Source organism: Balaenoptera borealis, assembly GCF_965194805.1.
Source record: "Balaenoptera borealis genome assembly, chromosome: X".
NCBI classification, from domain to species: Eukaryota; Metazoa; Chordata; class Mammalia; order Artiodactyla; family Balaenopteridae; genus Balaenoptera; species Balaenoptera borealis.
The window spans coordinates 83,306,148-83,321,159 of record NC_138881.1 but is presented as its reverse complement, the minus strand read 5'-3'; the positions used below and the strand labels follow the sequence as shown (position 1 = coordinate 83,321,159).

General features: G+C 36.4%; 1 protein-coding gene across 5 annotated transcripts in view; it reads right to left on the bottom strand.

Moving 5' to 3' along the window:
• Positions 1-15,012, bottom strand: part of DIAPH2 (diaphanous related formin 2) — an 860,940-nt gene that overhangs the window by 178,967 nt on the left and 666,961 nt on the right. For all 5 annotated transcript variants that reach the window (XM_082377062.1, XM_082377061.1, XM_082377060.1 and 2 more), the window contains one exon: positions 12,652-12,787. In XM_082377062.1, coding sequence (XP_082233188.1) covers positions 12,652-12,787 — 136 coding nt within the window. The remainder of the gene's footprint in view (positions 1-12,651; positions 12,788-15,012) is intronic.

Here is a 15,012-nt window from a genome sequence, read left to right as displayed (position 1 = left end):
AAAGAAAGAACCTGTATATTTCTTTTTTTTTAATTTAATCAATCAATATTTTTTTATTGAAGTATAGTTGATTTACAATATACATTTCTTTATAAAAATGCTTACTTTGGGGCTTCCCTGGTGGCGCAGTGGTTGAGACTCTGCCTGCCAATGCAGGGGACACGGGTTCGAGCCCTGGTCTGGGAAGATCCCACATGCCGCGGAGCAACTGGGCCCGTGAGCCACAATTACTGAGCCTGCGCGTCTGGAGCCTGTGCTCCGCACCAAGAGAGGCCACGATAGTGAGATGCCCGCGCACCGCGATGAAGAGTGGCCCCTGCTTGCCACAACTAGAGAAAGCTCTCGCACAGAGACGAAGACCCAACACAGCCATAAATAAATAAATTTTTAAAAAATGCTTACTTTGTTCTTCTGGGGTCTTAAAATGGGAGAGGGGACAGGAAGGAGAGGCTGGGAACTGTACTGCAAACCCCTCACCGCCACCTCCTTTTCCACCCTTGAGGAGAGAGGTACCTTTAGGGGGTTTCATTTACTGTCATGGTTACTCAAGTGAAAAGGGCTAGTTTTCAACATGCCTGGGTCACAGGAGCTTACATGAGGTTACTGAAAAGTCCAGGCTGTACGTACTGTGGGGATGGAGCGTGGGTACACTTAAAGCTTAATGTAGCCATAGTTCACCTCTATAGCTCAGTCTCCATTTCCCCTCAAAATATGATCAGATAGCCCTTCGAACAAAGCTGCATTCACTCTTTGAGATGCAAAGAACAGTATAACAAGGCCTAACAGCATAATGGATTCCGGTTATGCCAGAAAGAGCTCTGACTCAGAACCAGTTGCCTCAAACAAGTAAAGCATCTTTTTAAAACACTGGGGAAAGACACAGGGGAGGCAGTTTCATATACCATACTGAAGTGCAGTAGAACAAGGTCGGTTAAGCACTCTATCCTGAGACACACACCTTTCATTTTCAATTGTTTTCAAATAAAAAGAGAGAAATCCCCTTTTCAAGTTGGATTGTTTAAATGCACCTACAGCTACTCTTGTCTAGCAAAGGCTAGGCAAGCTCTCCCTACTGATGCATTTCAAAAAAGGTTCAATTGGCAAAAGAAAGGAAGTGCAAAGAGTTTTTGACAAAAGAGGACTAGTGGGAACACATTTTCCTTTCACAGAAATACTGTTCTAGAAAATCAGATGAGGTAGCAACTCACACCAGGAATGTGTACATATTGGTGAGACAAACAGGGAATTTGGAGAACTTCAACTTCAGACATTCAACTACATAAAATGATTAGCTTAAAAATTGGGGTGGGGGGGATAAATTTGGAGTTTGGGATTAACAGATACACACTACTATATATGAAATAGATAAACAAGGACCTACTGTATAGCACAGGGAACAACATAGTCAATATCCTGTAATAACCTATAATGGAAAAGAATCTGAAAAAGAACACATATATATGTGTAACTGAATCGCTTTGCTGTACACCTGAAACTAACACAACATTGTAAATCAACTATACTTCAATTAAAAAATTAAAAAATAAATTGGGGTGGGAGTTACGTTATAAAAATGGGAGACTAAACGCTTAAACAAAACAAGGTATTCTGATTTTCAGATTACAGCACAGCCTAACCCAGTATGCGGTTCTTCTACCACAGAACCATACAGGTCTGTAAAGAATCCCTGGGACCCTGTCCCACCCTCAGCAGGGCTGTGCCTGCAACTCCCTAGACCTATAGCCATACATCCTGTTTAGCGATGCTCTAAGTAATTCCTAGGCAGCCCTCTCCAGGGCTCAGCAAATGTAAAAGACTAAATCAAAATCAGGACCTCTAAAATATCTCCTCTGATGAAGAGATAATTTTTTTTTTATATATAATGTACATTTAGAGTAGATTCCAATACTGGTTCAAACAAATAAAAGCATTATGGCATCCATAGTTAATTGCACATTTAAAAGGATAATTATTTTTTTCCTTCCCAAATGAATCATACCATCATCTTCTGAGCTACTATGAAATAGTATATAAAGCCAATTGTTGATTTAGATGACAATCAGGTATTCTAAGTTTAGGTTATAATGTGTTTCTAATACCATTATAACAAAGGCATAACTGCTTTCTTAAACTAAGATCTTTTTTTCCCATTTTTTTCTAACTAGTCAAGATATCATATACTTTATAGATTGTTCATGTGTGAAGGGAGTGACTGAGGACTGAGGCTTGACTAGACATAATGAAGAAAAATAGAATTTTTCATATATTAAAATATGTGAAAAAATGAAATATACATGCTATATGCTGCACATGGTCCTGTGTGAGTGGATACACACACACACACATACATACATATGCAGCAAGAGCCATTATTTCTTACAGAAAAGACACACACAGAGGCAGAGGGGCTGACAGTTAGTAACCCCTTAAGTAGGCTAATGGTGCTGAGTTAACAGACAACAATACTATGATTAGGGTGTGTCACCCTGCTCAGCACACGGTGAGCACTCAATAAACACTTGCAGAATTAAATTAAAAATCACTGAAAGGTTTTCATCCATAATAAGCCTTTCACACGTTTAGCGTAACAATAGATTTTGCCCTGATTCTGAAGCAGCCCGGGGGCTCAGGGATTCAATGTGGGTGGAACAAATATAATATTCAAAGAAAAAAAAGTCATTAGAGACTCAGCTGGGTCCAGTGCAGCTTATTGGTTCTATGAAGCTGTTAGGTGTAATTACCGATGTGAATCTAAATGCATTTGACTGAGAACACAGCCAAATTAATTGCAATGTTGGTATATAACAGCTGTTATTCATTTGACACTTTTGTAATAAGAATTAGAATACTGAAATATGGAACCGAAGCATGTTTCTAATAAATGATTAGGCCATCTACAATGTGTTTTGGTCATTTCTTATGTAGTCAATTTGATTGTTTTCACCCACCTGCTCCAATATTTTCATGGTTTTCTGGCTCGTGAAGTTACATAAGGCATACATGGCAACAAGCACATACTGTAGAGAACAGCCAAATTTGTAACTGCCAGCATTACTCATCTTCTACATAAGAACTGATGAAATCTTGTTAAATGCTCAACACACTGAAGACAGTTCTTAGAGTTTTTGCAAATCCGAGTTTCTGCATTTAGAATGTAAGAACTCTTAATGAGATCTAAAGTGTATTACCTATCGTGTTTCGCATATTTATTTTTGTCTCCTATTTAAAAGAATATTTTTAGTTGGTGTAGAAATTTGTTTTACTGCTAAGGCAGACAGAATCAGAGTTTAGCACTTATTTCCAGTGAACTGATGCCAGAAATGTAATTATTCTAGTATGAGGTCAGAAAAAAATTACTAGTGATAAGTGGCTCAAATAGACTACTGGAAAAATAACTAGAACCTTCGATTAATCTAGAGTGTATTCTGGAATTAGAACAGATGAAGCCCACTCTCCAACACTTGTTTGCAATGATCACTCATGCTCTGAATACAGGTCCAGAGACAATAACAAAGTTCTATTGATTTACCAATGATCTATATATCGTGGGCTGACTGTATGTACAAACCCATATTTAAACACTATATGCGGCACATTTTCACCTGTGTAAAATGTGAAGCCAAAAATACTGGGGGTTGGGGGAAGGTATTTGGGTGAGTCAGAGGAGGGTTGTGCACTGAATTCAGAAAGATTATGAATGATAAAGACTGATGCCCAAATGGCTTTCTTATAATTGCAAAATCAGATTAATCAGAACACCTCTTCCCCTAGGCATTCTAGTCAACTAAGATTTTATTGTAGTGATTATTGCTATTAATCGTTTTCCATGATATGTTCACTGAAATAACTATTATTATTAAGGGGATAACAACATTGAACGCTTATTAAGTGCTAACCATGTACCAAGCAACTGTTAAGAGATTTGTAGTATTGTCTCATTTCATTCTTATGAAAATCCTGGGAGGTGGATGCCATTCTTTCCTCTGTTTTATAGGCAAGGAAGCTGAGGATCAGAGGGGTTAGGTGAATTGCTCAACACACACACACACACACCACATATTTCCATTGAAAAAAACAAACCTAGAGAGCAAAGAGAAAAAGTTCTGATTTTGAATAAACAGATTTCTTGAAATGTTTGCTGATACAGGGAGCAAGGCAATTTAAATAAATGGAATATCAACCAGATATTCTTTTTTTCCTTCATAAATAAGGCTTATTAGGTCAATATTTAGTTTTGCATTAGCATCTATGAGCTGCTCACTATCATTTGTAAAATATGCCAGAATGGTGGTACCCATTTTGTCTCAGGAATTTACATAGGGGTAGACAAAAAGTTCGGTCGGGTTTTTCCATAACATCTTACGGAAAAACCTGACCGAACTTTTTGGCCAACCCAATATTATCGGGGGCCCTTTAATACTACTTGGGATCAATTCTGTTATTTATGGGTATTCTAATCTATACTACTGGTTACTGTAATTTAATGCCTGGGGTATGACATTAGGAAACATAATTTTGATCTATTCAGATTAAAATAATGTAATGTGAAATGAATTAATTCACTTATAAGATGTAATTATTTTAAAACTTGGAAAACAGAAAAATCAAATTGCTATTCACCACTAATGATAGAGCTTAAATGTTTAGGTTTATTGGTTAAAATTTGCTTATTCACTCTCAGAAGACTGATTTATCATCAAATCTGACTCAGGTAGCTATCTTTATCATCATACTAGAAGTAAATAGGCAATTCTAATTTCCATATAATCTTATATAAGGAGGAGCAAAGCTGTTCCTGATTAAATAATATTTGCATAAGAATCACATTTGGAGTTTCCAATTTCAAAACACCCTTTTTTAAATGCACTTCTTTTTATTGCTTCCTCCAAGTCCTTGCAATTAATTTGCTGACTTCCAGAAACATGAAAAGAGATTTATTCACCAATATTACAAATATTCAGTAAGCTTTCTTACTTTACCTACAGAATTAATTAATTTATTTTTCGTGATCCCTAAGTTAATTATCATCTATATTAATATAATCAAAGGTTGGAGAACATAGATTATGCCAAGTACTTTGCACAGTTTACATACTATTACACACATTTTAGAGTACATTTATTGATTTAGCATATTTTTGCTGCATTTAAATTAGCTTTCTCAATTTTACATTTAAATAAATGGTGTAATACTGTGCATGCTTTAATTATAATTATTTGGGAAATGGTGCAATAAATGTTGGTTGGATGAATGAAATAACCTAATACATCAAAAAACATTAATACATAGTTATATATTGAGGAAACCTTGCTGTTCTTAAAAAAAAGTCTAGGCCATCAGTAAATCCACTGCTTCCAACTCCCACTGCCTTTTTTTCCATCTCTTTTATGAAATTTTTCTTTCCTGTTACCACCTTCTTAAACTGCCACAGGTTGAAACTCCTTTGAAGAGAGCATCAGATATGAGCTAACTCCTTTTTTTTTTTCTTTTTTCACCTTTCACTGTTCTTTTCCAGCTACATCCACCTTGTGTTCACCTTTCCTTTCTTGTATTCTGGCTCACTACCTGGGTGAACCCTGAACAAATTCCTATAATCAGTTTGGCTCTCCTACCTCATTGCATCACAACCTCCCATCTGACTTGGAAAGCTCTTCACAGTCTTTCCAACAGTCTTCCTACTTTTCCAACAGTTTCCCAATTCAAACCCTCCTCTGCCAACGAGGACAACGAGGACAATGACAACATGAGAAAATATTTACTGAACGTTGAACTATTCATCAGAGACCAATGACATCAACATGTAATGGATAGACTAGAGTATTAGTAACACCAGTCTCTGTGGGTTACCTCATTTAACCCTCACAATAACAAGGGAACGTTTTACTATTCCATTTTTTAGAGCAGGAACTTACGGCACAGAGAGATGAAATACCTTGTCAGAGATTATATGGCTACTCAGTTGTAGATCTGAGACCTGAACTTAGGACCTGTCCTTGTCATCATTTTGATGTACTTCCCTGTGGGCCACTGAACAGATCCTCTGTGAGGCCTGTTGCCTTCCGTGCTGACGTGCACCACTGCTGACGTTAGTCCCATTTACTTGAATAGTCTCGCCCCTGCTTTAGCTAAATATTACCCATCCTTCAGCATCTAGTTCAACAGATACATTTAGAGACCATATTTAGCCTTCTCCACGAAGCCTTACATCATTTTACCAGATCTCATTGATCTCCCCTTTTAGATAGTTCGAAATGATCTCTATTATTTATCGGTACACTGTTTGCTGGTTCAGCTTTATTACATCAGAAGAGTAGCAGAATATGTCACCCAAAGATATGCCACTTTGGCATAAGGATTATTTCGAGCTGAAGGTAAGTGAGAAGAAGCAGATACCAGAAAAGCTCTCGGCCCTCTAGCTATTTCCTTAAAAGCAGGATATAAATTTGTAAAGGTGCCCCTCTATTACTGTTTACCAGGAATAACAGAAGATATTCGCCAGAGACTACTCTAGATAGACTCTTATCCGTCCAGAAATGGCACCAGAGGAACCTACATAACAATTTACTAACTAGCCCTTATCTTCCATTAGTTCCCCCATATATTTACCTTCCCACAATTTGCCACACTAGAAACTCAAAGTCCTCTTCCTTTGTCTCATCTAAAAACTTCTCCAAATGTATTATTCTTTTGCTAAGATGCTCTATAAGCCCACGTTCTAACCACCCCTCTGAGTTACTCATCACCGAATGCTGCCAGGTATATGCACGATGCATATATTAATAAATCTGTTCGTTTATCTCCTGCTAACCTGTCTTTTGTCAGTGTAGTTTACAGGGTCCCAGCCAATGAACAGTTTCTCCTCCCCTACACAGCTCTATGACAAAATTGTAAACTAGAAAGGATGGGGACTACGTCTTGAAGTTTTTTCTGATTCTCCAACGAGCACAAAATGACTCTTTCATCATCAGCAGCAGCAAGAATATTCTAGGCCCTTTGTTATATACTGTACTTAATTATCTCATTTAATCTTCACTAAAATGATAGGAGGTAAATGTCATTATCCTCCATTACAGATGAGGTAACTGAGGCATGAAGAGATGAAGGAACAGAACAAGGTCATAAAGCGAGTAGGTGGCAGAGCTAGGACTGATCTCCACTTTTTTAATGTACAGACTTTAATAACTTTTTAGACATGCCACTTAATGTTTGCAAATGATGGTCTCTTTAATATATAACCATGTCTTTTTTCTCTTTTACAATTAAAAAAATACTATTTCTTATCATGGCCTTTGCCTTTGGATCTCTAATTCTTTCAAAATGGAGCCTTGAAACATGGCTTTTTTTTGAAACATGGCATTTTTTAATGGATTTAACTGAAAAGGTATAATTCTCTGGCTGCTCGGTTTCCATGATATCTTTACTTAATTCTGAGCTCGGCTGATCACATCTAGATTATAGAAATAATCTTTTGTGGTTGCTTTATCCTATTATTCTTCTGAATAATTAGATTCCAGAATATTTCCTCATGATGAATGCATATAATTTTGCATGCCAGATAAATATATATTGTTGTTGTTACTTATTAGCTATATGAGATCACAGGAGATTTTTTAAAAGGGAGGGGTTGGCAATTTTGCTAAGTTGATATGAAATAGAAACTTTACAGAAAGAGTATTTGTGTTTTTAAAGTTGTTTGTAATTTTCAAGTGGCTTTCTTTACCCAAGAGACTCTTTACTTGACTACTTTTGTTATAGGTCAGATCCCCGGGTTCCAATGGGATGTATCTCCAGTCACATGTGCATGAACTATCTCTACAGTTTAAATTATATGTATCTCACAATGGCAATCAAATGTTCTATATCAGTTCTCTTTCAGTGGAAAGTGGATAACACCATTCTAGTTGGACACATTTAAAAGTTCTCTATGGCACCTCATTCTCATTTCTAACATGGATTCACCTTTTACGTAGCTCCATCATGCCTCCTCCCAGGCTCTCAGAATATCTGCAGCTGACTTCCACCTAGTTAACAACACCATCTTTTACAAGATACTAAGAAACTCACTGACACTGAGCTCCATCTTGACACCCAATTACCCAACTCTGTTCTTATTCTTTCTTTTCTGCATCTTTTTGTCTTCTTAAGACTATACAATTTCAATGGAAGGATCTCTTTTTAAAACATATTTATAAGTACTAACAAACATATACTCTTAAGTGTAAAATAATGTTACAATAAATAACAATAATAATAATAAGTACTTGCCACATACGGGCCACAAATCAAGAACCTAATGGTGAAGTTTATTATTTAATTGATCTGTAAATAGAGATATGGTAAGAATATACAAAAGATTAATCCTATTTTAAAGTCTGTCTTTTGTGTTCAGATCACTCAGCTAAGCATTTGCATAAAAAACTTATTTGGATCTATATACTATGCCTTCAATGATGTTTGAAGAGGTCATCAATCAAATCTTGGCGAATGAAAATATATACATATTATAGACACAATCAAAATAGGTTCTTTCTTTTTTTCTTTCTATTGTAGGTATGTTTTTAAGGAAATAGTGAAAGCTTGATACATACTTGGGGTGGAGGTCGGGGAGGGGGGCAGTGTGATGTGGGAACAAGATTATGTTCTCGGCACAAAACTGGACAGACTCTGTCTTGACTCCTTCCTCTTTTCACTATTCACCCCAGAGAATCTCAAAAGTGTAATCTGGGAACTTGTGGAGACCTGAGATCATTTCAGATCTGCAAGGTCGAAACTATCTTTATAAGAATACTGACACATTTTTGCCTTTTTCTCTCTCATTCTTTCATGAGTGTATAGTGCTTTCTAGAAGCTACATGATGAACGATATCACATTAGACCGAATGTAGAATCAGGTATGAGAATCAAGCTGTCTTTCATTAAGCCAGATTTTGAAGAGATTTACAACACTATTTTTTTCTCTTCTTACTAAGTTTTTTGAAGGGGAGATTTTGGAAGATAAAGCTACATTTCATAAAAAAATGTTATTTAACACATAATAGTTTATTTTAATAGAATTAATAAATAATTACTTTTAAAATTATTTCTTAAATAATTTTATTTACTATGTCTCTGCTTAAATTCTAATATAATAAATGTCAATACATATAACCCAAATAAGCAAAAGGTATTGGAGGTCCTCAATAATTTTTAAGAGTGTAAATGGGTTCTGAGACCAAATACTTTCAGAACTTCTGATTTATACTTTACCCTGTGATCTCATTCAAACTCATACATTATAAGATAAATTGTGTAATTAATTAAGGTGAATTTAAACTAGACTAGGTTGGACCCCTAATCCAACATGACTGGTGTCCTATAAAAAGAACACCATGTGAAGAGACAGACGTGCACACAGGGAGAATGCCATGTGACCATCGAAGTTATACTGCCACAAGTCAAGGAACTAACAGAAGCTAGGAGAGAGGCCTGGAATGGGTCCTTCCCTAGTGTCTTCAGAAAGAGCAGGACACTGCCTACACCTTGATTTCAGGCGTCTGTCCTCCAGAACTGTGAGACAATAAATTTCTGTTGTCCTAAGCCATCCAGTTTGTGGTACTTTGTTACAGAAGCCCTAGCAAACTAATATACCCTAACTTTAATCATCAAAAATCAATGATCCCCAAGTCTGTCTGTCTAGTCCAAACCTCTTTCCTGAGTTTCATATGCACACACACAATGGCTTCTTAGACATTTCCCATCTTTACAAGGTTTCTGAAAATGAAACAGGTTCAAAATGTCACTAATCATTGTAACCCTCCTGATGAAGTCTGCTCTATTCTTGAACGGTTTTTTCTTTATGAAGAGTACCACCTTCTTTAATGCTTCCTTCCCTTAATTCCCACATCTAAAATCATCAGGGTCAGTCAGTTCTACCTTTTAACAACCCTCTGGTGATGGTTAATTTTATGTGTCAGCTTGGCTGGGCCATGGTGTCCAGATATTTGTTTAAACATTACTCCGGATGTTTTTCTGAGGGTGTTTTTGGGTGAGATAAACATTTAAATCAGTGGATTTTGAGTAAAGCAGATTGCCCTCTGTAATGTAGGTGGGCCTCATCTAATCAGTGGAAGGCCTGAATAGATCAAAAAACTGATCTCCCCTGAGCAAGAGGGAATTCTACCAGTAGACTGCCTTTGGACTTGAACTGCAACACTGGTTCTTCCCTGGGTCTCCAGGCTGCCATCCTACCCTGCAGATTTTGGACTTGCCAGCTTCCATAATCACGCAAGCCAATTCCTTAAAATAGATCTGTCTCTGCATATCCACAACCTAGAGAATCTAATACACCTCTTACTGGTGACTTCTGTAACCTCACTACCACTGCATTAGTTCAGGCCACCATCATCTCTTGTCAGGACAATGATAACCTCTTAACCTCTGTTGTCTCAGGCTGTTCCCTTTCCAGTCCATTCTCTATGCTTCTGTCAAAATGATCTTTCTAAGAAAAAAGCATATCACTTTCCCATTTAGAAACATTCATAGGTTTCCCACAGCTCTCAGGGTAAGACCCTTAGCATAGCCAAGTGAATGCACAGTCTGTTCCGTACCTCTTCCAGCCTCTTCTCTCAGTACTCCTTCATGCACGTAAGGGAACTAACATTCAGCACAGTTCTACTGACTCCATCACCTATTAAGCGAGAACTTCCTACAAATACTGTGCTCTAGTACTTTTCCTAATTGAGTGAGACATGTCCCACCCAATCCAAGGAGACAGAAAATAATTAGGTTCGGGGAAAGACCTCGCCTTTAACACGGATTTTATGGAGTGGGCATGAATCAGCAAAGAAACACTGGAGTGAAAAACACCTCAGTCTCCACACCTTCAGTATTACAGGTGGGTACCTTGAAGTGTGTGTGTATATGAGTATGTGTGAGTGTGTGTGTGTTTGTATTCGCAAGACCCAAATGTTGCACTGAGATTCTGCCTCACTTATAAAATTGGGGATGTCCGCACATCTGTGTAGTGGCTTACAAGTACTGTCGTGCTCCATTTTCCCCTGAGTAAATCATAGCCATTTATTAAAATATATATATATATATATATTCTTTTTCATATTCTTTTCCATTATGGTTTTTAATAGGCTATTGAATATAGCTCCCTGTGCTATACAGTAGGACCTTGTTGTATCCCTTCTATATACTTTTCTCATCTTTTAAAATTATGTTATATTTATTTCCTGGGTAAAAAGATAAACTGCAGTCAATTCCTGAAAAATTGTATGTATTTTAGAGATATGAAGAAGAATGGTATAGATATTATTTCAGAAGAGTCACCATTAACAGACATTACTACAGAGTAACTGACAATGATTAAAAATACGTAATAATAATTAATAATTAACTTTGGCCACAGACTGCCTAGGCTCAGATCTTGCTTCTACCTCTTACTATCTTTGTCAACTTGGGCAACTCACTTAACTTCTCTGTGCCTGTTTCCTCATCTAAAAATGAGATAGTAGCACCCTCCTACCAGGGTTTTATGAGGATTAAATATATTCAAATGCATAAAATTCCTAGAACAGTTCTTGGTACATAGTAAGTCCTATATGTTAGCTGTTGCTGTTGTTGTTATTGTTATTATTATTTGACAATGGCATTTATAAGTGCAAAGATTCTATCGCCAGACTACTTAGATTCTAATCTTGCTGCTTATACTTCCATTTGTGTGACCTTGGCAAGTTCCTTAATTTCTATGAGTTTCAGTTTCCTCATCTGTAAAATGAGATAATAATAGTACCTACCTAACAGAGATGTTATGAAGATTAACTTACTTAAAATATGGCACACAGTCAACATTATACAGTGCTTGCAATTTTTAATATCATTATACTTAGAAATAGGTGGTCCATATTAATCATATTATCTTGCATCTTGTTCAGATTTTGTTTTGTTTTTCAATTCTCTAACCCTCAGTGGCAAAGGCTATGCTTTTGCATTCTTAAGTTGCAGCTACCTGGTGCTGATCACTTTCTTTCCTTACCCTCTCTTCTTTAAAAAGAAAACCAAACCAAACGAAACCAAAAAAATCCACCTTTAATATACAGTCATTCTTGCTAACCAAGAAAACAACTTACTTTATACTATGTGGATATATCAGCATTTTGTTTGTAGGCTCACAGCTGGACAAGGTGCTTCTCCCTATTTTTTTGCAACTTATAACAGTGCTGTCAATATCCATTATGACTTGAAATGTTCAAGCCCCCAAGGGAGGGTGTTAATTATTACTGTACTGTCAACAGACATGTGTCAACAAAATAAAATTAGAGCCATAAGGCTCATCTCCCCAGACCAGTGTTTCTCTTTTCATCTCACTCTCTTCTTCTCTTACCACTGCCTCATCCAGAACATAATATGATTTGGTAAAATAAATGAAGAAAAAAAGAGTGTTGCAACAACATATTACCTTGCATTGGTTATCTAAAAGCCTGTGTTCAGTGCAGGATGAAAAGAAATACAGATAATAACATGAAAGACATTTGATACAAATAACTAATAATATTGTGAATTTTCTACCAAAACCATTATTCACTTTATAATTCAAAATTATCAATAATTAAGTGCAATTATTTTGCACTTCATACCTCTTTCTTAAAAAATGGAAGCACTTCATACCTTTGTTTATATCAATGAGTTGTTTCTTTTTCTTCTGGCGTTCTAACTTTTCTTGTTCAGCTTTCTCTTTTGCAAGCTTTGCCCTCCTAGTCTTCTCTTCCATTTCTTTTCTCTTGTTGTTTTCTTTCACTGCTTCCTGTACAAATAAACAAAGTTAAACAAAAATTCTTCCATTATGTATATATTGGAGGAGTTGTGCAATATTAAAATTCTATATACACAAGTGTGGGTGCTCAGAGTTGGAAAAGTATTATAGCAGCTTCGAGGTACATTCATATACTTTTGAGAGAAAGAAATAATCATAAGATATTTCTTCTTGAAAAAAAATTATTTGTAACTCAGGCTTTAACTGCTATTACCTGGGGTGCTAGAAAATTAGAAACATGAATGTTCACAGATTTTTTAACAATAAACATATTGTCTCTGTGGTTGAAATATGAAATAGTTTTGATACATAAGAAAAAGTTTAATAGGGAAATATGGCTTAGCAGGTACTGTACAACTCTATTTTACATTTTCCCCTTATCTGAAAAATGTTTTTTTTAAACTACGTGATAAGATTTTTGTAAGAAAAATGAGATACATTTATAAAATACATAGAATACTTTGTCTACGACAATGATAGTGGTGGGTGGGTGTGGCGGAGGTGGTCACCATTCCATCTAATGGTGCAGGGCATGAAACAATCAGCCATATTATTATAGGAAAGAAATACCTGCACGTTTAATAGCTTTTTACATGCCTAGATCTTTGAGTGCTGAAGCATATTTCAAGCTATTGTCTGTTTTATTTTGGATAGATTATCTGTGGAACTCAAGGTAATCAGTACATTCCAGTAGACCGTATGGGAGAACGCTGGAGTAAATTGTTCTGCTGGACTAATAGTATTTTAGAGAATAGTCATTTTAGAGAAATCACTAATGCAGAGACACACCGACTACAAGTTCCTTCCATCAAGTTGTTCTGGGTTTTTTTCCTCTTATGATTCATCAAACATACTTCACAGCATGTACCAACTATCTCACAAAAGCTATTTTGTTCCAGAAACCCTAAAGAAAAGGACTCAATAACAAGAATACATCTACAAGCCTTGGCCTGGAGGTGTCTATATTGAAATATTTTTTCTTCATATTAAAAGGTAATAATAGTTTTTAAAAGCCTTGAAAACACTTTCAAAAAAATTCTCTTGACTTGCAAGAATTATTGGTACCTCCCCCTTCTCCTGCCCCTGTAACACTAGTACATCTAACATTAGGCTAAGAGCACAAAATAATCTGGCTCCTGCAGACAAACTCAAAGACTACCACTTAAAATAAATTTGAATAATAGAGTCATAATTTTAGAAGAGGGTTTCTCAGCTTCAGCACTATTGTCATTTGGGGCAAGAGAATTCTTTGTTGTGGGAGCACCCTGTGTCTTGTAAGGTATTTAGCAGCACTCCTGATCTTTACTGACTAGATGCCAGTAGCACCCCTCCCCGGTTCTCACAACCAAAATTGTCTCCAGAGATTGCCAAATGTTACCCAGGTTGAGAACCACTAACATAGGGGGTTTCATAGAGATTAATTTATTCACCCAAAATTGCAAATCGTCTGCTCTGCTGAATCCAGCTTCTTTTTGCAGATGTGGAAACTGGGTTCTGAATGAGTTTAAATACTTGCCTAAGGTCACATATTTATGTAATTGCAAAGTTGGGAAAATAACTCATGTCTCTCTTCTCAGGGTTTAGTGTTTGTTTTATTCTTCATGGAAGAAAGACAATGTGGATGACACCAAAAGCACAAACAACCAAAGGGAAAAAATAGATAAATAAGACTTCGTCAAAACCAAAAACTTTTATCCATCAAAGGACACTGTCAAGGGAATTCCCTGGGGGTCCAGTGGTTAGGACTCGGCACTCTCACTGCTGGAGCCCAGATTCGATCCCTGGTTGGGGAACTAAGGTCAGGCAAGCTGTGAGGGGCGGCCAAAAGGGAGAAAAAAAAAAAAAAAAAAAAAGAACACTGTCAAGAGAGCGAAGAGATAACCCACAGAATGGGAGAAAATATCTGCAAATCATATATCTGATAAGAATATATAAAAACTCTTACTACTCAACAATAAAATGACAAATAACCCAACTAAAAATGGGCAAAGGATTTAAATAGATATTTCTACAAAGAAGATAAAGAGCCAATAAGTATTTGAAAAGATGTTCAACATAATTAATCACTAGGGAACTGCAAATCAAAACCACAGTGAGGTACCACTTCATGAACACTAGGATGGCTATAATAAAAAACAACAAAACAGATAATAATAAATGAAGAATTGGAGAAATTGGAATGCTTTGTATTGCTGGTGTGAATGTAAAATAATGAG